The sequence below is a fragment of the Cnephaeus nilssonii genome (assembly GCF_951640355.1).
Source record: "Cnephaeus nilssonii genome assembly, chromosome: 4".
NCBI classification, from domain to species: Eukaryota; Metazoa; Chordata; class Mammalia; order Chiroptera; family Vespertilionidae; genus Cnephaeus; species Cnephaeus nilssonii.
Genome location: NC_137075.1, coordinates 4,528,392 through 4,553,697, shown reverse-complemented (window position 1 = coordinate 4,553,697; position 25,306 = coordinate 4,528,392). Strand labels below are relative to the sequence as shown.

The following is a 25,306-nucleotide window of genomic DNA, read 5'->3' as shown; positions in this document are numbered from 1 at the left end:
GTCAACACACCCTCACTTTATAGCCCAGCAGCCATTGCTCAGAGGTTAGGTGTCCCTGGAAGGGTCACACAGCATCTTCTCTGAGCCAGGGTTCCTCCCTCCGCGCCCCCCCCCCCCAACATGGGGTAACTCGCTCCTAACCAGGGAAAGGGGCAGAGTTGGACTGTCTCCCAGTCGCCAGATCTTTCTTTTATCTATTCACATGAGATCTGCTTCACCCTGGCTCTGAATCTCTCTCTCTAGATCCCCCTCTGTCTCTGGGCCTATCTGGCTCTCACTGGCTCAGTATCAGTGTCTCACATCTTTCTCTGACTCTTTCTTAGTGTCTCTGCATCTCTCTCATCCCTGGTCCCTGTATCTCTCTATATCACTCCCACCCACCCCATCTCCCTGCTTTCCTGGCTCACATCCTTTCTCTCCCTCAGAGTCCCTGTTTTTGTCCACCATTGTCACCCGGGCTTTGTCGTAGGGATGAGATGAGGGCAAGGTTGGGGGAATTGTCCTGGTATCCAGTGGGGGCCTCCTTGGGCAGTTGTGTCTCTCCAAATCCTGGCCCAGTGAAAAGAGAGCCCCCGCAGCCCCTGAGCCAATGAACCCACAGAGAAGTGAGACTGAGGGTGGGAGGTTTCTGGGGGCAGATTTCTACTCAATGAAGTCAACTGAAAGACAGTGAGTCTTCCATCCCCCGAGCTGTGCAGAGGGCGCTCTGCAAGATTGTGACAGCAGTCTAATCACTTACCTTAATCTGGGAATTGTCTGAGTGGTGGGGTCCCTGGGTCTGCCTTGAGTGGAAAGGGTTAATGCTCTGGTCCATGAGGCTCTCCCAACCTGATCCCACCCCCTTCACATTCACCCCTCTAGCTGCCCCCGCTTCCTCCCTGCTTCTTAGCCCTCATTTCTTCCTTTTCTCCCTCTGTCAAAAATGATAATTCATTAACGTGTCCTCAGCTCCTGTCTCCTCACATCCCCCAGGGAATTAGACAGTCCCTGAACCTTGAGCCCTGTGAGATTCCAGGAACATACCACTCGTGCATGCTGTTGCATGGACCTGTCATGTAGGTGTTCCTGCATACGAAGGGCACACTGCATGCTTTTGCATGTTTCTGCAGGTTCACCAATGTGGACACAGCTGTGCACAATGCCACATGCACTCCTGGGTCTGTAGACACATCAGACTGTGTGTGTGAATGCACACAGGAGTCTCTTGGTATGGATGCTTGTCTACATTCGCATGTGCACCTGCACCTGTGCACTGTATGTCTTCCCGTTGAAATCCACCTCTATGTGTACATGGCTATGTATTAAATCTGAACTAGGACAGTGTGTCTGGGTAGGTACATGTTACCATGTTAGTCTGTTTGGGTACAGACACATGTATTTGTGTTCTGCATGTGTGTATGTGTGTGCATGTGCATACACTTAGATATGCACATCTCACAATTGTGCACTGGTGTACGAGTGTTGTGTGTGTGTGTGTACACATGTGCCATGTATGGACATGAGTGTGTGTGCCGTGTACACACAACCTGACTACCTCGCACACACACACCTCCTTCCTGGCTCTGCAGCAAGAGCCATTCTGTCCCATCACTAGGGTGATGATGGTGGCAGCAGTGGCAGTGCAGATGGCAGGAGCTCAAAAGTGGGAAGGTGGCAGTGTTACAGGGAAGACACTCGCTAATGAGGCCACTTGCCTTGCCAGTCAGGAAGATTCATGAAAATAAATACATAATTAAAATAGCAAAAGCTATCAGTACACTATCTAAAATAGTCTTGTTGCTCACCAGTGATGCATACATCATTCCAGTGATGCATACATCATGCTTTAGTCCTCTTACTTTATTTTACAGACAAGGAAACCAAGGCCCAGAGAGGCACAGGAACTTGCCCAAGGTCACACAGAGCTGGAATTATCAGCCAGCTCATCTGACTCTCAGCCTAGTGCTCATTTTACAGAAGCATGCTCATTGTTTGTGGAGGGACTGGTCAGGCTATGTAAGCCTCCCTTCCCCCAGAAGCACATTGAATCCCAGAGGCCCTTTGGAGAATGTGCTCTCACACAGAGAACAGTGGGCTTCCTGGCAGCAGAATTATGGGCAGGCAGGCATTATCCTGAATCTCCTAGTGGGACTAGGCACAGCCCTGTGCTCTGGCTGCCCTTCTTGGTGCCTATGGCTCCTGTAGTACCTCAAGACTGGGAAGAAGTGGGGAAAGAGGTCCTAGGGGAGCGGAAGAGCGGGGTTCAGGCAGAAGCCCTTCCCTGGGGAGCTGTTTACTGAGGTGGTAATTCCAGGCTGTATGTCTGCAGTGTACACACACTCTTACTCCTGTCCCACTAGGAGATTCAGGCATGAGTGGGGGCGGGGTTGGGGGGTTAATGGAGGGATGAAGACTCATATGTAATACCTTAATCAATAAAGAAATTAAAAAAAAACTTTTAATAAACTATTTTACCCTACAACTTAGAATTAGAAAGAGAACAACAAGAAAAGCCCAGAGTAAGTAGAAGAGAGGAAATAAACAGCCCAGCCAGCGTGGCTCAGTGGTTGAGCGCTGACCTATGAACCAGGAGGTCACGGTTCGATTCCCGGTCAGGGCACATGCCCGGATTGTGGGCTCAATCCCCAGTGTGTGGTGTGCAGGAGGCAGCCAATCAATGATTCTGTCTCATCATTGATGTTTCTATCTCTTTCTCTCCCTCTCCCTTTCTCTCTGAAATCAATAAAAATATGTTTAATTTAAAAAAGAAAAGATAAACAAAATTGATGAACCTTTAGCTATAGTCATCAAGAAACAGAGAGAGGACCCAAATAAATAAAATCAGAAATGAAAGAGGTGAAGCAACAACTGACACCACAGAAATACAAAAGATTGTATGAAAATACTATGAATAACTATATGCCAATAAGCTGGACAATGTAAACTAAAAGAACAAATTCCTAGAAAAATACAACCTTCCAAAACTGAATCAGGAAGAATCAGAAAACCTGAATAGGCCAATAACTACTGATGAAATTGAAGTACTAATTAAAAAAAAAAACTCACAGCAAGCCCTAGTCAGTTTAACTCAGTGGATAGAGCATCAGCCTGCAGACTACCCCCAAAGGGTCTCAGATTCAATTCTAGTCAAGGACACATACCTTGGTTTCAGGCTCCTCCCCTTCCCAGGTCCTGGTCAGGGCTCATGCAGGAGGCAACCAAGTGATGTGTTGCTCTAATATCTATGTTTCTCTCTGTCTTTCCCTCTCTCTTCCACTCTCCCTAAAAATCAATTGAAAAATATCCTGGGGTGAGGATTAAGAAAAACAACAACAACAAAAACTCCCAGCAAACAAAAGCCCTGGTCTAGATGGCTTCACAGGGAAGTTTTGCCAAACATTCAAAGAACTAACACCTATTCTGCTCAAACTAGTCCAAAAAATTCAAGAGGAAGGAACACTTCCAAGCTCTTTTTATGAGGCCCACATTATCCTAATTCCAACACTAGATAAAGACACTACAAAGAGAGAGAATAACAGGCCAATATCCCTGATGAACATAGATGCTAAAATGCTCAACAAAATGTTAGCAAGTCAGATCCAGCAGTATATTAAAAAGATCATACACCAGCAGCTCTGGCTCAGAAACCACACCATCTTGAAGGGTTCACAAGGTCCTCCTTGGGAGGAGGCTGCAAGAAGTGGCAGCGGCTAGGCAAACAGCCTGGCCATCACCCAGACTAGCCACAGCCCAGGCCTGAACCCATGGGCACCCCGCGCCTGTGTATGCCCCAAAGACACAACCCAGACCCTGGGCATGCTCACCACAGACACCGCCTGGACCGCACAACTAAGTGAACGCCAGCAGGATCCCAAACACCTGCAACTGACACTTGCAGAACCAGCTCTGTGGGGGAAGGGAGTACAGCTCAGAACAGGGACAATCAAGGTGTGAGACTCAAGGCAGAACCAGCCTCTGGGCTAAGGAGTTCCCACCTACTGGACTACTAGGGGCTTTCTAAAGATAAATTCCAGTCAAGGGCACGTACCTTTAGTGCTACTAAAGGTAAATTTTGTTTATCTTTCCTCACATTGACCTGCACCAGACAAGCTGCTAGGAGGCCCAGGATAGACACATCAAGGGACCAGATTCAATAACATCAGAGCAAAATTCAGTGAGCTCTACAAATAACAAGCCCAAGGTTTTTGAGTGTGTGAGTGTGTATCATTTTGTTTTTTGGTATGTGTGTGTGAGTGGATTTTTTTGGTTGTTCTTTGTTTTTTTCCTTTCATTATTTACTAGAGGCCTGGTGCACTAAATTCGTGCACTGTGGGTGGAGGGGTGTCCCTCAGCCCAGCCTGCACCCTCTCCAATCTGGGACCCCTCAGGGGATGTCCAACTGCCGGTTTAGGCCCAATTCCACAGGCAGTTGGACATCCCTCTCACAATCCAGGACTGCTGGCTCTTAACCACTTGCCTGCCTGCCAACCTGATTGACACCTAACTGCTCCCCTGCCAGCCTGATTGCTCCCAACTGCCCTCCCCTGCTGGCCCGATCATCCCCAACTGCCCTCTCCTGCCAGCCCGATCGCCCCCAACTGCCCTCCCCTGCTGGCCATCTTGTGACAATGTGGGGGCGTCCATATTGTGATGATGTGGGGATGGCCATCTTGTGGTGGCCATCTTGTGACAACATGGGGGTGGCCATCTTGTAGTGGTCATCTTGTGACGATGTGGGGGTGGCCATCTTGTGACAACATAGGGGTGGCCATCTTGTGGTGGCCATCTTGTGACAACATGGGGTGGCCATCTTGTGATGATGTGAGGGCATGAGGATGCTTTTATTAGTATAGATTCTTTTTTTTCCCCTTTTATTATTTACTAGAGGCCCGGTGCATGAAAATTCATGCACTGGAGTGGGGGATCCCTCAGCCCGACCTACCCCTATAGTCCGGGAGCCTCAAGGGCAGGAGGCAACCCAGCGATCAGGGGAAGGCGACCCGGCAATCAGGGAAAGGCGACGCCCCCATCACACCTCTGCTGCTGCCACTGCCGGCAGTGCAAGCCTTGGCCAGCCCTGGTTACCTGAGCCTCGGGCGGCCCTGGGCGGCTGGGCAGCTGCCATCCAAGGCTTGCCTGCACCTCCAGCATGCCCTGGGCGACTGGGCAGCCAACATCCAAGGCTTGCCTGCACCTCAGGCCGGCCCTAGGTGGCTGGGGGGCTGAGGGCAGGTCCGGCCACACCATGCACCTGCCACCCCCCTGGCTGGGTTGAAAGGACTGGGAGACTCCAGTGGGACTGAGGGGACTGGGCGCCGCTATCTTTGTGATGGCATGATGATCAATTTGCATATTCCCCTCTTTATTAGATAGGATTCTTTTTTCTTGTATATATCTAATTTCTCTCCTTTGATTCTATTCTACTTTAGTCTATTCTTATTGTTATTATTATTTTTTTCTTATTTTATTTTGTTTTTCTCTTTTTTCTCATTTTTTGTTTTACTTTTTCTATCTATATCTTAATATACCCATTTTTACTATGTGTGTTTTTTTTCCAAAAGACTGAGTTTTTTAATTGAATTTATAGGTGTGACATTGGTTAATGGTATACAATTCTATAACACATCAACTTGGTGTTCACCACCCCAAGTCAAGTCTCCTTCCATTATCATTTCCCATGCCACCATATTCCCTTCTACCTCACTCCTTCCCCTCTGGTAATCACCATGTTGTTGTCTGTGGCTATGAGATCTTTTTTGCTTAATCACTTCACCCTTTTCACCCAGCCCTAAAACCCCCCTCCCCTATGACAGCTGCCAGTCTGTTCTCTATCTATGAGTCTGTTTCTATTTTGTTTGTTAGTTTATTTTATTAAACTCCACATATGAGTGAAATCATATGGTACTTGTCTTTCTCTGACTGGCTTATTTCACTTAGCATAATACTCTCCAGGTCCATTCGTGCTGACCCAAAATATAAGATTTCCTTATTTTTAATGGCCAAGTAATATTCCATTGTGTAAATAGATCACAGCTTTTTTATCCACTCATCTACTAATGGGTACTTGGGCTGCTTCCAAATGTTGGCTATTGTAAATAATGCTGCAATGAACAAAAGACCCCAAATAGCCATAGCAATCTTGAGAAAGGAGAACAAAGTTGGAGGAATCATGCTACCTGATATCAAACTATACTATAAGGCCATAGTAATCAAAACAGCCTGGTAATGGCATAAAAACAGACATATAGGTCAATGGAACAGAATAGAGAGCCCAGAAATAAATCCATGCCTTTTTGGTCAATGAATATTTGACAAAGGAGTCAAAAATTTACAATGGGGTAAAGATAGTCTATTCAATAAATGGTGGGAAAATTGGACAGATAAGTGCAAAAAAATGAAACTAAACCACCTCTTACACCATACCCAAGAATAAACTCAAAATGGATAAAAGACTTAAATGTAAGTCACGAAACCATAAAAATCCTAGAGGAAAACATAGGCAGTAATTTCCCAGACATTTCTCATAGCAATATTTTCCCCCTTAGGCAAGGGGAAAAAATAATCAGGCTATATCAAACTGAAAAGCTTTTGCACAGCAAAGGAAAAAAATCAGCAAACTGAAAAGACAACCACTGAATCAGAGAACATATTCACCAGTGATACATTTGATATTTTTAATATCCAAAATTTATAAAGAACTTTTAAAACTCAACACCAAGCAAACAAACAATCCAATTAAAAAATGAGCAAAGGACCTGAAAATATTGCGGTTTTAACTATCAAGCTAGGAGCACATTTTTCCATATCCTGAAATGCAACTAAGAAACTCGGAAGGCCTCAGGAAAAAACCAAAGCTCTTCTTCCTCATCCCCAGTTCTCAGATTAAGGTCCACTGGGAAAAAATAAAACTAGACCACCAACTTACACCATACACAAAAATAAACTCAAAATGGATAAAGGTATTCAATTGTAAGATGGGAAACCATAAAAATCCTAGAAGAAACCATAGGCAGCAAAATAGCAGACATATGCCCTAGCAATATCTTTACCGATACAGCTCCTAGGACAGTGAAAACTAAAGAGAACATAAACAAATGGGACTACATCAACATAAAAAGCTTGGTGTTTAAGTCTAGCAAAGGAAACCATCAACAAAACAAGAAAGCCCACTGCATATTTGCCAATGTTATCTCCGATAAGGGTTTAATCTCCAAAATTTATAGGGAACTCATACAACTCAACAAAAGGAAGATAAACAATCCAATCAAAAAATGGGCAAATGACCTAAATAGACACTTTTCAAAAGAGGACATACAGAAGGCCAAGAGACATATGAAAATATGCTCAAAGTCACTAATCATCCGAGAGATGCAAATCAAAATGACAATGAGGTATCACCTCACACCTGTCAGAATGACTACCATCAATACATCAACAAATGACAAGTGCTGGTGAGAATGTGGAGAAAAGGGAACCCTAGTACACTGCTGGTGGGGATGCAGACTGTAGCAGTCATTGTGGAAAACAGTATGGAGTTTCCTCAAAAAATTACATAAGGATCTTCCATTTGACCCAGTGATCCCACTTCTAGGAATATATCCTAAGAAACCCGAAACACCAATCAGAAAGAATGTATGCACTCCTATGTTCATAGCAGCACAATTTACAATAGCTAAGATCTGGAAACAGCCCAAGTGCCCATCAGTGGATAAGTGGATAAAAAAACCTGTGGTACATTTACACCATGGAATACTATGCAGCTGTAAAAAAGAAGGATCTTTTAACCTTTGAGACAGCATGGAGGGACCTGGGAGTATTATGCTAAGTGAAATAAGTCAGTCAGAGAAAGACAAGTATCACATGATCTCACTCATATGTGGAATCTAATGAACAAAATAGACTGATGGAAAAAATAGGCAGTCAATGGGGGGGAAACAAAACCAAAGGGGGGGGGGACGAAAACAAAACCGAAGGGGACATCTGTAATACTTTCAACAATAAAGATACATTTTTCAAAAACAAAAACAAAAATAGATCCAGAGATATAGAAGCATGTAACAGACTGATGAATCTCAGAGGGAAGGCAGAGTGGGTGGGTGGGTGGGGAGAGATTAACCAAAGAATTTATATGCATATATGCATAGCGTATAGACACAGACAGTAGTGTGGTGAAGGCCTGGGGGAGGGTGTTGGGGAAGGGGTCAGTTGGGGGTAGAGGGTGGACATCTGTAATACTTTCAATAACAATAAATTTTTTAAATGAAGAAAGAAATACACAGACTGGGCTTTGGTTCCCACCTTGTCCTCATCATCACCTAGAGGAACTGTCACATGAAGTGGCAGAAGTTGTAAGTGGGTGGTCTCTCTTGGCCACAGGAGACCCCATGAAATCTCAGGGGACTCACAAAGTGTCTATACATGTGATCCCCGGAGTGATTCAGGCCAGATCAGGCAGGGACACAGGAATGGCTGGGACTGAAGGCTGAGGTGGCCAGATCTGGGCAGAAATGGCTCAGGCTGGACAGAGGTGTCCGAGGGGCCTCAACGCCTGCATCTCCTGTGCAGCTTATGGAGGGGCTGTCTGAGTCTCCTGGTACCATGAACACGCTACTCCCCCTGTCTGCCCAAGGGAGGGCAGCCTGTCCACAGCCTGAATGTCTCCGTCCTCCAAGAGGCTGAGAATGAATCAGAGGAATTTACAACACAGCCCCAGAAAAAGTGTCCCAAGTTTACAGGACACTTTTTCTAGTCAAGTTTACAGGCCACAAGAACAGACACTTGTCTATCTCACTCACCTTGGCATCCAAAAGCCTGCTATGAGTCTGCTTCAAGCCTCCTGGCCGAGACTGCTGCCTTTCAGCCCCCATTGCTACTGATTGCTGAGGCTGTTTGCTTCCAAGAAAAACACCCTCCATAACAGGAAGCACTGGAAATGGCTCCCTGGCCCAAGGGCCAGCTCATCACCCCATACCTGTCCCAATCTGGACCCTTCTCCTATCCTCACAGCCTACACCTCCCCATGATCCTCACTGCTCCCCACACCCCCAAGGAGGAGAGTACCTGAGAGGCCCAGCTCCCTGGCCAGAGTTCAGCCCTCCCAAATCTGCCACTTGCTCACCCCTTCCTGTTGTCCTTCAGAACGATCTATTTCAGGGTAAGCCAAGACTGGACATGCCAAATTCCAGGACCAAAATGGATCTCTGAAGTAATCCAGAACACACACATAGATATTTCACAGATGAGGAACCAGAAGTCCAGAGAGAAGCCCTGCCCAGAGTCACACAGCAGCACATTGATGTGGCTGAGATCTGACTTCGTAAGACCTCTGGACCAGTCCTTTCAGTGTCTGGTCATAGCGAATTGTCATATGGCCATGGGAATAATATTCACCTCCAAATGCAGGCCCCTCTCCAGAGAATGGATGGACCTGGGTTTGAATCCCTGCTCCACCACTTTGTATCTAAAAGTTAAAACCTCTCTACCTATTTCCTTACCCAAAAATTGGGTCCCAAAAACTAACCTAACTTCCTGTGGTTGTTATGAGGCTCAAGTGATATAATACAGGTAAAGTCTAGGAACAGAGCTGGACCCCTGGCTGGTGCTCCCTGCATAGTGAAGATGGTCCTTCATCATCCCTATTATCTCAAGGGGCACCATTGCCTGATTTGCTTAGGGGAGGGGGGCAATTCAGAGCAGGTGGAGCAGGAATAACAAGGAGAGGGTATGTGTAGGACTGCAGGGCCAGAGTAAAGTCACTTCCTACTGGAGGAAACCCTGGAAGACTCCCTGGAGGAGGTGGCTTCATGCAGAGTTCCACTTCTCTTGCTCTGAGCTCCTTTGGGTCTTCCTGAGGACCACATAGCTGAAGGAAAGCACCCTACCCTGAAAGCCAATCCCAGTTCAAGCTTCCACCCTGAGTGACCTGAGGGTAAGTCCTTCCCCTCTCTGGGCATCTGCAAAACAGGCCAGAGAGGACCAGACAACATTCCCTTAGAGGTGTCTTCCAGCTCTGACCCTTTTGCAATCCCGTCCATACCCATCTCCTGCAGTACCCAAATATTGCCACTGGGAGGCATCAGGGAGCTGAGCTGGAGTCCCCCTCCTTCCAGCTACAGACTGGGGCTGCCGCCGGATAGTCCGGCCCCAACAGGGCCTGTTCTTTGTTGCCCGCACACCCTCAGTTGGCTCTCCAAGGAGCCAGAGCTGGCGGACACCCACATCCAGACAGTTGATCCTTCCCACAGGCTTGCCGAGCAGCCCTCATTCTCTCCGCTTTTCAGACAGGGAAACTGAGACAGAAAGAAGGGAGGATTTGTTCGAGGTCGCACACGAGAAATGGCAGAACCAAGTCTCCAGCCCTCTCTCCCAGCCCTAGCCCCCTAGGGGAGACAGTGTGAGAGGAGATTGGAGTCAGATACATTTGGGCTGGAACCCTGGTGCCCCTGCCCCTGGCAGATCACCCACCCCCTCTGACTCTCAGCTATGTAAGTACCTGGCACATGACAAGTGCTGAACAAACAAAGCCACCACTTTTTTCTAGTAAAGTTTACAGGCCACAAGAACAGACACTTGTCTATCTCACTCACCTTGGCATCCAAAAGCCTGGAGGCCCTCTCCCTCGTGGGCCGTGCCTGGAACTCAGAATAAGGGTCTCCCTCCTCAAACCCTTTCTACAATCCCAGATCAACTTTCATTTGTCTTCTCCCCTTAGCAGCCCTGCCTGGTGCCCACGCCCACCCAGGCCCTGCCCACATTTCTCCCATGTCTCAGATCCCTTTTTTCGTCTCTGCCTCTCTCTCAGTTCCTCTCTCCTTCTGAGCCCACTCTATTACATGCTGTTTTTACAATGATGACAGTTTTTTACGTCTCGTTGTCTCCCTTTCTCCCCTGAAGGGTAACATGTTTCCTCTTTCCTAGGGAAAAATTCACTCTGGAAGAGAAGAGCAAACTAAGGACAGTGAGACTGTGGGTGCTCCCAGCCACACCACTCACAGGCCACACAGGCCTTCTCTTGTAATGGCCTCCAAGAACAGCTCTGTTATTTGCAGAGCAATTAAATGTCTATCTTTATTCTAGAGGATACACAGGGCAGAGGGACACGGGAGCAAGAGGGAGGGTGAAGGAGAGGAGAAAAGAAAGCCAGAGGGGAGCAGAAAGACTTGGAGGGAGAGAAGCCAGATTGAAGACTGTGGACACAAAGAGAGGAGAGGGGAGAAGCCAGAAGGAACAGGACTCTCTGTGTCCAGTGAGCTTGGAGATGTAGCTGAGGACCCCAACCAGGAATCCAGGGACATATGCCCTCCAACTAGCTCCCCCACCCATCCCAACCGAGAAACAGAAGGCCAGGTGGCCAGAGCTTCTACTCTCCTCAGTCCTTGGGCATCCCCTCAGGGAAGCAGCTCTGAGAGCGGGGTCTGGCTTATCTTGGTGGGTAGGGCTTCATAGCTCAGTGCACCTCATGCAGCGGTAGGACACCAGACTGGAGGGCTAGGAGCCAGCTAGTGGCAACTCTAACCCCAGGGCCAGGCGTCATGCCCCAACTCCTTCCTGAGCACAGAGATCCCCCGACCTCCTCTCGGCGCCTATGCCTGGCATAGGTGCCATTCCCTTGGTTTGTCTGCTTTACTCTCCAGGGCACTGGGCTGTGTGAGTGAGCTCGTGGAGAAAGGGGTGTGTGTGTGTGTGTGTGTGTGTGTGTGTGTGTGTGTGTTAGTAACAGGTATGTGTAGTGTATGCTGTGGTGTTGGTGTACATGTGCAGTGTGTGTACTGTGTCTGTCTTTCCCTGTGAGTATAAGTCCTGTGTTTGAGTGTGTCTGGTTCTGGGGGGTGGGGGTGCCTGTGCATGTGTATGCGTACACAAGTAAGCATGTGCAGTAAGGAGTCTTATCTCTGTGTATATGTGGGTAAGGAACATGTGTTTGTGCACAAACCCTACCTGTGTGCCTGACTGTGATGTGTTAGTGTTTCCCTAAAGGCAGGTACCAGCTTTTGCTCCCAGCCCAGGGCCACCATCCCCCCAGCTCCTGTGACAACTGGCCCTCAGTGTCTCTCCAGCAACAATAGTCACAGAGACTATCCCCGCAGCCAGCATACAGGAGGATCACATGACTGTAGCTTTACCACCACAGTAGGGGTGACCCATGGAGTAAGTCCCTGAAAAGAAAGGAAGACTGGTGGGCACCCTGCCATACCTTGAGCCTCATCCACCCTCCAATGTATGCTCAGGTTTGGAGGGAGCTGCTTCTCATCCTCCCAGCAAGCCAGCATCTGAGCTCCTGAAGGCCTTTACCAGCCTTTGGTACACCCAGGCACACCCAGAGCCTGGCATAGGGCAGCTCGGCTAATGCTTGCTAAATGAAGAAATAATCTTGTCTGTGTGATGGCGTGCCAGGCTCCAGGCCTAAGGTATAAATCCTACAAGACCAGACTTCCTGCCAGGTCAAGCTGGACCCTCCTGAGGTGTTTAAAGGAGGTAGGGCCTTGACCAGTGTGGCTCAGTTAGTTAAGCGTCTTACCATGCACCAAAAGATCACCAGTTTGATTCCCGGTCAGAATCAAACATGCCTAGGTTACGGGCTCCATCCCCAGTAGGGGCGTGCAGGAGGCAGCCGGTTGATGATTCTCTCTCATCATTGATATTTCTATCTCTCTCCCTCTCCCTTCCTCTCTCTCTCTAAAACAAAATCAATAAATTTTAAAAAGATGGGGTCAACACTCAACCAGACCTGGGATGCCATACCCACCTGACCTTCTGCAGGTTACCTACCTTGGGATCAAACTTTTCACAAAGCAATCCCCATCTCTTGACCTTGACCTAAAATACAAGAGGGAGGCAAGACCAAGAGATGGGGACGGGGACTACTTTGTCAAAAGTTTGATCCCAAATCAAATGGCCCTGTCATTTTGCAGGCTGAGGCACAAGGCAGGCCCCATCCACCTTCCCTGGAGGCCATGTCCCCTTCTTGGCGGGGCCATCTCTCATCCAAACATCTTTATCCCCTGAATATGCATTCTGAACCCTCTAGCTTCCTTCTCTACTTCCCATAGGACCACAAAACCACACAAGGGTTAGTTCTAGCTCTAGGGCTAACTGCCAGATAGGGGTCAGGCTGAGGTTGGTCCCAGACTGAGCCATGAAGGCAAAAACTAAGATTTATTCCTAATTTAAGTCATAGGTCTCACACCTGACTGAGCCCTGACTCTAGTCACAGACTGAACCCTGACCCTGCTCACATGCCAGCCCTCAACCTCCTCACATGTTAAGCCCCGACCCTGCTCACACACTGAACCTGGAACTTTATTTAGAGACAGGCCATTAACTTGTCATATGGCCAAAGTTATTTCCCTGGCTCTGCACCTCAGTTTCCTCATTTTTCCACTGGCAGGCCTTGGGAGGGGCTGAGCACTAAATCAGAAAATCCTTATTCAAAGGTTGCCCTGTATCTCCTCTGACCGGCAACAAAAAAGAGTATCAACTGCTGCCACCTGCCAGCCCCCACACCTACCCAACACTTTAGCCCAAATATCACTAATTTTTATAGCATTCATAATCAATAGCATTATTGGCAAAATGACATCTTTCTAACCTGCTGCAAGACCGATGGGTCCCCAAGTTCACTCGCTCCCTATCCAGCCTGCGCAGCCCAGGCTTGTTGAGGAGTGTGGAAGACAGGACAGACATAATACCCCTGGGGAGGTGGGACCTCAGGCCCAGAGTCAGGTATGACCTGTGGGTTTTTCAACAATCCCCTTTTAAAAATACTCAGGGGTGTGTGTGTGTGTGTGTGTGTGTGTGTGTGTGTGTACTTTTAATACTCCAAAGATATTCTCTGCTCCTTTCTAGCCAAAGTTGTTCAGTTGAATTTTCTTTTTTTAATATATTTTTATTGATTTTAGAGAGGAAAGGAGAGGAAGAGAGAGATAGAAACATTAATGATGAAAGAGAATCATTGATCGGCTGCCTCTTGCATACCCACTACTGGGGATCGAGCCCAAAACCTGAACATGTGCCCTTGACTGGAATCAAACCCGGGACCCTTCAGTCCGTAGGCCAACACTCTATCCACTGAACCAAACCAGCTAGGGCCAATTTTTATTTTCAATTAAAGCCTGAATATTTCTCAGATTCATAAGGATGAGCCAGCAGACACATCAGAATATTGAGTGGTCCTTTCTCCTGCCTCTCAGCTCTTGGGACAATGGATGCAGAAGCATGTGCCTCTCCTTGAGCCATGGGGTCTGGAAGACATTTTGCCTCCTCTCCTCTTCCCCAGCCCCTCTCCCTCCATAATCCACTCTCACTCCTGCCATTGGCCCCAAGCTGCAGAGCAGGGGTAGAAGTCCCCCTCACACCTCCTGTGTCCAGGGGAGCAGGGCAAATCCGAATGGGGGATCCAGATACCAAGAATTAAGGAAGGACAAATACCAGCCCCAGAGACCCCAGCCTCCCCAGAGCTAGGACCTGGCTGCCAAAGCCAAGTCAGAACGAGTGGGGGCAGTGGGCAAGGCCTGGACTCAGGAGCGAAGCAACACCGCCCCCTCCTGGCTGGTGTGCGGCTCCTCCTCTAACCAGCACTGCAAGGCTAAGCTTTTGAGGCTGGGGTCATAAAGTGACTTTCCAAAGACAGCATGTGACATGCAGACCCTCCTCTTAGCAGCCTGCTCAGCCCCTTTGCCTCCTCCCTAGGCTGACTGCAGCCTTCAGGCTCTGCCCAAAGAATTCTGAAAATACTACATCTTACCTACCTCACAGTGGACAACGCCTGAGTCCCCTCCAAGCTGACCACCATCTGGTCCCATTACCAGCCAGCCTCCTGCAGTCCGGGCTTGTGCCCTCTGAGCCTCCCCAGCTTCCTGCCCTGCACCCTTTGGTCCCACCTACTTGCCTTTGCTCTTACCTTTACCACCATCAGGAATACCCTTCCTTCTGCACACTGTCTCTGCTTGTCCTCCTGAATCCCTCCCCCAGGAAAACTCACCTCTCCCCCTTTCCCAGCCAGAGTGACCCCTCCATCCTCTATCCCCACCCATGTTCCCTTCTCCCCTCCCAGGTACTGAGCACTGTCAGGATTCAGAGTCACGCAGTTCTGGACCTAGAGGAAACTTGAACATCCTCCAGGTCTTCCCCCCACCCTCACTGCACAAAATGCAGCCCCAAGGCCCAGAGATGGGCGGAAGCTGCACAAGACCACACAGCACATTAGTGGCAGAGTTAGAACTAGGACTCAGCTCTCTGGAACCTCTGCCCACGGCTTCTTGAGAACATGTGGCCTCCCCTGATGAGCCAGAACAGAACTTCTCCCAGACGTTGACTTGTAATGCCTCCCAGTACTCCCACCCCTCATCCAGGGCAGGGCCCAAAGGAAGCAGGCATGAACATTTACAAAATGAAGAAATAAAAAAATAAAAATATTTATCTAACACTTTCTGTGTGCTAAACACAGCAGGCATCAGTTCTGCTACTCAAAACCTTGGTAAGTTGCTCGTTTTGGTATAGAAAATATCTTCTGTGGGGAGGAGTGAGTGAGAACACCCGGAGGGCCCTCAGTTGTGAATGTCAATGACCAACGGGCACAGGTAGGGTGAGTGTTTGACACCCATGGTGAAAGAAGGTGTGCGGGGTTTGTGTACTGTGACCAGCTGAACATCATGGGAACCCGGTCCAGGCTGAGGTGTGTGGTCCATTGGGTAGGCAAAGCGCTTGGCCATGCTGTAGATGGGGCTGCGGTTCTGGTAGACAGATGGCTCAGGGCGGGTGTGCACGGCTGGCCCAGGACCTCCCGCCACGTTCTTCTTGTAGAACCGGTTGTCTGCGGAGGCCAAACTATAGCAAGGAGCAGCTCGGTTGATGGGGATGTCGGGCCCCAGCAAGAGTGGCAGTTGGTAGTGGTTGGGGGCCGGGTTGGGGTCCATTACTCTGTATGGGCACCGCTGGCCGAAAGTGTACTGCGGAGCCCTGCGTTCTCCAGGAGGGTGGGTCTTCTCCAAGCAGTAGTGGCAGGAGGCTGGGGTGGAGCTCAGGCCTGAAAGTGGGCAAAGGTGGGGAACTGAGGCGTTGATTAGCCTGATGTGACTTCACTAGAGCCACCTTAGCTTTGGACAGGGAGACATCCAACCCTACACGGAGCTATGGGCAGGTGAGGGACTTAGGCCATCCTGACATTAGAATGTGACACTATTGTCATAATATAAAAACCACGCCCTAGTCGATTGCTTAGTAGTTAGAGCATTGATTGAAGGGTCTCAGGTTCGATTCTGGTTAAGGGCACGTATTCGGTTACAGGCTTGATCCCCAGCCTAGTCAGGGTGCATGCGGGAGGCAACCAACAATGTGTCTCTCTCATATTGATGTTTCTCTCTCTGTGTGTCTCTTCCCCTCCCTTCAAATCTCTCTAAAAATCAACGGGGAAAAAAAATTCTTGAGTGAGGATTAACAAAAAGAAAAAAACACAAGTGTCATCAGTATGTCACCTTGAGCTGTCAGCATCCTGACATTGTCCCTATGGCAACACCAAGAAAACATCCTGAAATCACTACAGTCCATGAGCTCATTAGCATAGCGATATTGCTGCCCCGATATGAGCCCCACTTATATCATAACAATCACCCCTGACACATATGCATAACATTGGCTTCAATACGTAAGTACTGTGACACAGACATGGTGACATCAGCGTCTTGATGTGACATTGCAGGGAGATGCCAGCATTCACAGACACACCTGGAGAGGGGAGTCATGATCCTCTGCCCCCGCTCAGGTCCTAAGGGTAGACCTCCATTCTTCAACCTCCCAACCCCAATCCCCATCCCATCTTACACAGGTTAGAGATGCGTTCCTCCATGGAGATCTGCGGGCAGCTGGACAGTCCAACCCGAGTTATTTTAGGGTTCAATAAATAGCAAGGCCCAGGGTTGCATATGTCCATTATCCCTGCAAGGCAGACACAGAGCTCAGTCAGTCCCAGAGTCTGTCCGCAGGTGAGACCCTTCTCCCCAAGAAAGGAGCGAAGGCTTCCTTCTCAATTCCTCAGGCTCTTGGGTGTTTTGGGAACCCTGAGAATTCGACTCATCTGTAAAACGGGGCTTTTAACATTCTCAAGAACTTGTCCAGAGGAACAGCTGCATAGCAGCTTAGTCCACTGGCCAGTGATTGGTGCCAAGGGGTCATAATAGGCACGGTGGCTATTGTTAGTTTTAAAAGGGGGCTCAAAATAAATAAGCTTATGAACAAAATAGGTCCATAGGCATAGATGCATGGAACAGACTTGAGAGACCTTAGAGAGGAGGAGGGAGGGGGAAAGGGAAGAAATTAACTAAAGGACATATATGCATAGCCCATGGACACAGACTATAGTGTCGTGAAGGCCTGGGGAGGGATGAGGACTGGGTGCAGGGCGGAAAGGGGGGGATGGGGAACACTGTAAACAATAAAAAGGGGGCCCAGCTTCAGTCATGGGGGTGCCCTGCTGAAAAGAGCTGGAACTGCTGGCCAAGGAAGGGGTCTGGCAGGCACCCTAGATCTCAGACCCCCAGATACATACTCCTGCCCAAGGCCAGCAGTTCCAGCTCTTTTGTGATCCAATGCTCCTCCCTTACAGGGGGTTCCAAGCCACCTGGAAAGCCTTGGGGGCCACCATTCTCACCACTTTCCACCCGTCTCCAGCTATTCCTGCCCAGCTGCTGTGGCAAATGAATCCATAAAAGCCAGACAGAAAGGAGACTCTGCTCTGCCAGCTGGACAGTGGCAACATCCCTCTAAAGCTCCCTCAGGAGGTCCAGTTGGAAGATGCCCACAGAGTTGCCTTCAGAGGGTCACTTGGGTCACTTGGGCATCACTGCTGACATCCATCTGGACCTAGCAGATAACCTTGGTGTCCAGTTCGGGGCAGGCCTGCATTCCCAGGGACCTGTGGCTACAGATAATGGCTCCACCCCCAAACATCTAACAATAACCCAACACCCAAGGTGTGGGGGACACTCACGCTTTTCTGAGTGCTTAGTGTGCAGAGTGCAGGCTGGCTCCTGGAACATGGAGCTGTCATGGCCTAGGTAGCCTGTGCAGGATGGCCGCAGGTACTTGGCAGGCCCCGGACCTACGAGAACAGACAGAGCAATGCTCACTCTGGCCCACCAGATCAGAGGCAGGAAGCCCCAAGTACAGTGCTCCATGAGAACATCGGGGTCTTTGCTCCCACTGATGTCCCACTACCTCAGATCCCACCATCGAGCTGCTTCCTTGCCTGAAAGGCAGTGTTCCCAGGTAAAATGTAATTTCCCTTGGATAGGCAATGCATAATAAGAAAGGTAATAGTTACAATTAACTTATTCTGTGCCAAGTAATACACTAAGCATTTTATATGAATTATTTCAGTTAAGCCTCCCAACAGCTCTGTAAGATAGATACTATCATCTTTCCCATTTTACAGATGAGAAAACTGAGGCTTAAAAATATCAATTTGCCCAAAGTCACAGAAGCTGGTAATGTGAAAATTCTGAGACGATCAGCCAACTGAGCTCAAACATTTAACCATGCACTAAACCACCTCCCAAACAGAGCAATAATCAGTCATTAACAATGTAGTAAAAATTAATGTTTCTGCTTTCATTTGAGATTAAGATTCAAGGGAAGGCGGGGGGGAGCTAAAGCTGGGTTAAAGGCTCCAATAAATCCATAGCCTTTTATTAAAGCTGGCTTCACTCCATGCCACATCCTCCCTTCCTTTCCTACCTCCCCCCTGAAAATTCCCAGCAGTTTAATCACTGCCTGCAAAGTTCAGCTTGGAGGCACACATCTTCTGTGGACTTCAAAGAAAGTCTGCAAGAGACAAGGCAGCCCAGCAGAGAAAGCCATGGGCCCAAGCTCAGGGCAGGGTCAGGGGGGTTCTGCTCTCACCTTTGATCGTCGCCATGATCACAGGGGTCTGCTTCACCTCTTGCCCTGAGGGCACCTGCACCTTCTTCTCTGGGTGCTGCCCATAGAACACAGAGTTCCTGGACCCCTTGGGCAGTTTCATGGCTGGAACCAAGGAAGGGACAATAGCAGCTACAGAGACATCTAAGTGGCAGGCAAGGAGCTAGGCTGGTGTGGGGCTTATTTCAGGTTCCCCTGCCCAAGCTCCTGCGTCCACTCTTCCCCACTCCAGAGGTGTCGTGGGGGCTGAGAAGGAAGACAGTACTCCAGCTTGAGCAGCTGAGACAGTCTAGGGTGCAGCAAGCCACAGGGCCCAGGAGACAGGACCTGGAGATGACATCACTGCAGAACCTAGACTGTGAAGCACGGTGTTTATTTCTGTCAGTTGCCATGGTGCCTGAACTGTGGCATAGAAATTCTATGCTAGCAGCTCAGTTGTAGAACCCTGAGAATTCGACCCAACCAGGCTATATTGCCTGAAGGGTCCCCAGGACACTGGGTCAGGGAAGGAAAACAGAGAAGAGGAGTGACAGAGCCAGATCTTCACTCCTAGAGGGTGCCCTAGGGGTGGGAAAAGGAATAGAAAGACTAGGTAGGTCATGGGTCAAGGGTTCCTGGAGCCTGCATAGCCCCCTAGGGTGGCCCTTTACCTCCTGCCCCTCCTACCTATCCCCCAAGGTTCCCACCTATGCCCTCCCTTCTACCAAAGTCTGTTTTTCCTTGGGAAAGGATCAAGGCAATTATTTCACACTAAGGTCCAATAGCTTCCCAGATTTTATCCCAAAGCCAGTATCTGTAGAAATCTATGTCTAGCTCAAGGAATACTTGCCTGATGCTGGCATTTCAGGCAGGGAATGAGAAACAAATAAAGGAGGATGGAGGGGTAGTGCGGAGGCCTTAAGAAGCCACTTCCTGTGCCTGTAGTCAGGAGCACCCCAGGGTGGAGGGGAGTATGAGAGAAAACATACGATTGATGTATGAGCCCCTGGGCAGAGGAAATGCTGGAGATCTCTTCACCCTTAAAATCCCGAGTTTTGGGGGGCTCAGGGCCTGCTTATACCAATCATTTCATAGCTCAGATTGGATTTGGTGGAAAGCAGGTAAGAGGGGTTTCTATTCTGAGAACAGATGACAACTGGCTTTAGAGAGGGTGTCTGTCACAACACCAGTACATAGATAAGGAAACTGAGACCCAAAAAAGAGAAGGACTTGCCCAAATTTTCTCCTCACATCAGTAGCAGAAACAGAACCAGGACAAAACCCCAGGGCTCTCTTTGGATCATAGCCTCTGATCTAATGGAAACCAAAATATGCTGAGCACTTATTCCCACCAGCAGGCGCAGGGAAGACGTGGAGTGGACCAGCCATACATGCTGGCATTCCAAAATCCCCTTGTCGGACCAGAAGGCTCAGAACAGATGGCAAGCTCTCACCCCAACAGCAGCAGGCTGCCCATGCCCTCACATCACCTATGGAGTAGCCGAGCCTCTGATTTCTGGAGAGGTGAGGCTTGGCAAAGTGGGGATTGGCCCGACTTCAGTTCGTCCGGGGCCATGGGCAGTGCCGCCTCCACACCCCATCCTTGTCAGCTTTTCCTGGAGGAAGCTGTGAGCTTACTGGGCTAGAGCCCTGATGGTCTCATGCCAATAGGGGCCAGATGTGGGGCCGGGAGCTCCACCTTCTTGGTCTTGGTGGGGAGGGAAGACGGAGGAGGAGTTTCCTGGTATTTCAACCCAGGGAGCCTTCCTTCCACTCCTCCCACCCCCCACCCCTGCATTGCTCCTGGCTGTCATCCTTGTGCACAGCTCTCTTGGAAAAACTGAACTACTCTACACTCCTGCTTCTGCTCTGAATGCAGAAGCTCCCTTCCCTCCAGCTTTCACAGAGACTAGCTAACCCCTAGAGACAGACCTCGGTCCTCTCCAAAGCTTCTGTTCTGTCTCCCGTACACCTGCCCCTGAGAGCCCAAGGTAGAGGGTCCCTTGTCTCCTCAGTACCCACCAGGCAGTGTCTACTCCCTGTCAAAAAGAGCTGAAAACTCATGGCTCTTGAACACTAGATTTGCCTTCATGTCATTCCCTCCCATCTCCACTCTGGTCAGCTTGCTGTCTCCCTTTCCAGAGATCATTTCAAGCATGGCTCATTCCCCTCTCCATGCCTGGCCCTCCCTCCAGCCCTGCTCCACCTCCTCCTCAGCTAAGAAAAGTGAGGTCTCTCCCTGCCATACCATCACCTGCTCTCACTTCCCTCTGGGTGGGGAAGGACCCTCTAAGACTTCTCTCACCTCATCTGCCTCAAGAACATTCTGCTCTCCATGGTTCCTCTCTTTGCTTTAACCCCTCATCTGGCCCCTTCCTAGCTCACTCTACATATCCTACATTCTTTCATCTATTACAGACCATGTCCCTGGCCCCGCACACCTCTCTATCACTACCTGGATCCCTCCAGTCCACAGCATTTCCCTGTTGTCTGTTCTCACCTCCCTTTCATGCTTCGACTCTCCACAGGCTGGCTTCAGGCCCATCACTCAAGCTCAACTATGATCTGCATGTGGAAGTTGCAACCAATGGACACTTTCACCCTCACCCAATTAACCTCTCAGCAGTACTGGACCAAACTGACTGACCATTCTCCCCTCCTTGTGGCACCTCCTCCTGGTTCTAAGATTTCTGGTCTTCCTTCCATGTCCCCATGAGCCTTCACAAGCTTTCTTCCTGGCTCTTCTTCCTCAACCGACCTTTCAATGTTGGCACATGCTTATTAATTACAAAGGGAAAACAGTAGCTTTACAGAGAGAATCCTGGCAGGGAGCACATCAACCAAGTAATGTAAGTTAACATCATCCACAATGGGACAGAGAGGTGTTGTGTGCCTCCAGAAAGGGTGCACTGAGAAGGACACAGCACCTCTTCTGGGCTGTTCCACCAAAGATACATAACCTGAACCTAATTATGAAGAAACCAGATAAACTCAAATCAAGATTCACTTTACAAAATAACATTTCTGAAATGTCATGAAAGACAAAGAAACACTGAAGAACTTTTCCAGATTAATAAAAACTCCAGAGATATAACAATTAAGTGCAACATAGGAGCCAGAATTTTCCTTTTGTGGACGAAAGGGACCACATGCTAACCTGACAAGCTCAGGGAAAACCTGCATGGCGGTCTTGCAAACTCAGACCTAAAGTAACCACAAAGGATGTTCTGAAATTAAACTTTAACTAAAAGCAGTTATGATGGGTAGTCACCTCCTAGGCCAGTATCTTCACTGACAAGGTCAATCTTTACCTTAATTGACCCTATCTGTCTTTTTGCATCTATAATAACACTAGAGGCCCGGTGCATGAAATCCATGCACATGGGAGGGGGGTCCCTCAGCCTGGCCTGCACCCTCTCTCAGTCCAGAAGCCCTGGGGGGATGTCTGACTGACAGCTTAGTGGACCTAAGCCATCAGTCAGACATCCTTAGCATTGCCATGGAGGCGGGAGAGAGTCCCACCACGGCCACTGTGCTCTCCAGCCATGAGCCCAGCTTCTGGCTGAGCGGCTCTCCCGCTGTGGGAGCACACTGACCACCAGGGGGCAGCTCCTGCGTTGAGTATCTGCCCCCTGGTGGTCAGCACATATCATAGTGACCAGTCATTCCACCATTTGGTCATTTGCGTATTAGCCTTTTATTATGTAGGATATGCTGTAGATGAGGCCCCTTAGAACCATAAGAAATGCAAAAAATTCACTGTTAACTCATTCTCGAATTGCCCCCACTTAAAATCAAATTGCCTCCCCACCACTGGGCTTGACACTTTTCCTCTCTGAGCTTCATTTCTGAATACAATTGTAATCTCTTCTCTGCCTACCTCACTGGGTTGTCATGAGGAAGTTCTGAGCTAATAAACCTAGAAATGTTTCATCAAGTAAGTGATGTCTAAATGGGAAGGGATTGTTATTTTTCAGCTCACGGGTACCCTTGCAGGTAGCAGGTGCTGATTAGGGGAGGAGGGCATGATTGTTTCCTGGGACTGTAGCTATGGAAGCTTTGCAGAGGGTTCCGCAGGCCTCGGAGGGGCGGGCTCTGGCCAGCAGCCCTGTAGTGGTGGTTTTCCCCGGAGGCACTGGCAGGGGGCAAGGAGTTAGGGGGGCACTAGGGGGCAGCGAGGCCAAAGGGGGAGTAACTGTCAAACCTTCCCGCTTGGCGCCATTCTTTAAATTGTATGTGGCTGTTTTGTAGCTGTACTTGCTCAGGACAGGGATCCAATTTCCTGGACGGGGTTGGGGGCAGGCCAGGGCGGAGCCAGGTGGGCTAGGAGGGCAGGTTTAGCCACACCCCAGCGAGGTTCAGCACACTTCCACTGCAAAGAAGGTGCTGCTGCTGTCAGGGGGAAGGGTCTGACCCTGGGGGGCCCTCAGGACGGCCTCCACAAGGGTCTGGAGTTGTAGGGAGGAGAGGCGTGCCCGGCCCCAGTGGAGAGGGCCCGGCAGCGGCAGGCCGCAGGCCCCGGGTGCCTCGGGGGCTCTGAGGGGTGGTCGCGTGCTGTTGTTGTGGGCGCCCCTGGTGGGGGTGGCGGGGGAAGAGATTGGGAGTCAGAAGTGCAGGCTGCAGCTACGCCCAAGGCTGGGTCTTCTCCCCGTCCAGTCAACCTCCCCGTCCCACTGGGGGTGCGGGAGCTGGGGTAGGGTGGTCATCCATCCCCCTGGGGGTGCGGGGCTGGGGTAGGGTGGTCATCCATCCCCCTGGGGGTGCGGGGCTGGGGTAGGGTGGTCATCCATCCCCCTGGGGGTGCGGGGCTGGGGTAGGGTGGTCATCCATCCCCCTGGGGGTGCGGGGCTAGGGTAGGGTGTCCATGCAGTGGCCGCTTCCTCTTCCTTCTTTGCAGTCAGGCTCCTGTCAGGCACTGTCCTCAGACCCCCCGGAACTCCGACCACCCGCCCCCTTCTGTGCGTGCATCAATATGTAAATTGGTCATTACTGGAACACCGTAACAGACAATTAGCATATTACCTCTTTATATGTATAGATAGCCTTGAAATGTCTGGGTAACTTGTAACTTCCCTTTTTCTGGAACCCTTGGGGCACAACCTAATGTGCCTGGGCACCAGGACAGATACCACAAATTCCTTCATTGTTATCATGTTAATTGTTCCTGCACCCACCTAAGTATGTGTCTATCATTTTACTTTTTATCCAATCCCAGAAGTTTCCTCCCCCCTCCACCTGTGCTTTTTCCTGCCTCTCTAGTCTATCACCAACGGACTTCATGTAACCCACCTAAGTCTCCTCCTTTGATTGCAATGTATAAAAGTAGAGGAAAACCCGCCATTCTCCAGAGCACTATCCCAATCCATTGAGATATTGCTTCCCAGCAATTGTCAACAGTTTGGCTCAAATAAACTCACAAAAATTCTTTACAGGCTTGAATGTTTTTTACTTTGCTATCAAAAATGTTATTGGGGAACATTGGCAAAACTAGAAAAAAGCCTGTGGCTAGTTAAAAGTATTGTACCAATGTTAATTTCCTGATTTTGATCACTACACTCTAATTATGAAAAAGAAGGTCCTTGTTCTTAGGAAATACACAATGAAGTATTTAAAGATAAAGGAGCAGCAGTATATCTGCAACTTACTCTCAAATAGTTCAGGAAAGTACAGTATATGCACGTACATAGAAAAGAATTTAAAATGTGGTAAAATATTAACCTTTGGGAAATCTAGGTGAAGAGTATGTGAGAAATATTTGTAACTAGAGGTTCAGTGCATGAAATTCGTGCACAGGGGAGGGAGGGGGGCTCAGCTCAGCCTGTACCCTCTCTAATCCAGGACCCCTCAGGGGATGTCCGACTGCCGGTTTAGGCCCAATCCCAGGGATCGGGCCTAAACCGGCAGTCGGACATCCCTCTCACAATCCGAGACTGCTGGCTCCTAATTGCTCACCTGCCTGCTGGCCTGATCGCCCCTAACTGCCCCCCCTGCCAGCCTGGTCGCCCCCAACTGCCGCCCCCCCCTGCCCCCGCCGACCTGGTCACCCCTAACTGCCACCCCCCATTGGCCTGGTCGTCCCCAACTGCTCCCCCCCCCTGCCAGCCTGGTCACCCTCTACTGCCCCCCTGCTGGCCTGGTCACCCCTTACTGCCCCCCTCTGCCAGCCTGGTCGCCCCCAACTGCCCCCCCCTGCCAGCCTGGTTGCCCCACACAGCCTGCTGTTCAGTCATTTGGTCATTCCTCACTAACCCCCGTGCCAGCCTGTCGCCCCATGCAGCCTGCTATTCAGTTGTTACTGTTACTGTGATGGCTTCCTGGACAATTTGCATATTCCTCTATTATTAGTATAGATGTTCTTGCTACTTTTCTGGAAGTCTGAAATTATGTCTAAAAAAATGTGAGGAGAAAAATATGTTGGTGTGTCAGAGTTCAGTCC

At 49.4% G+C, this 25,306-nt stretch overlaps 1 protein-coding gene across 1 annotated transcript; it reads right to left on the bottom strand.

The window, feature by feature from the left end:
• Positions 1–15,524: 15,524 nt before the first annotated feature.
• On the bottom strand, positions 15,525–18,996 carry CIMAP1C (ciliary microtubule associated protein 1C; the record flags this gene model as incomplete). Its single annotated transcript, XM_079767694.1, has 4 exons — positions 18,874–18,996; positions 17,963–18,073; positions 16,798–16,911; positions 15,525–16,003 (listed from the first exon to the last, which is right to left on the bottom strand). The coding sequence occupies exons 1-4, from the start codon at positions 18,992–18,994 to the stop codon at positions 15,525–15,527; spliced, it is 825 nt and encodes a 274-aa protein (XP_079623820.1). The 5' UTR covers positions 18,995–18,996.
• Between the last annotated feature and the right edge of the window lie 6,310 nt (positions 18,997–25,306).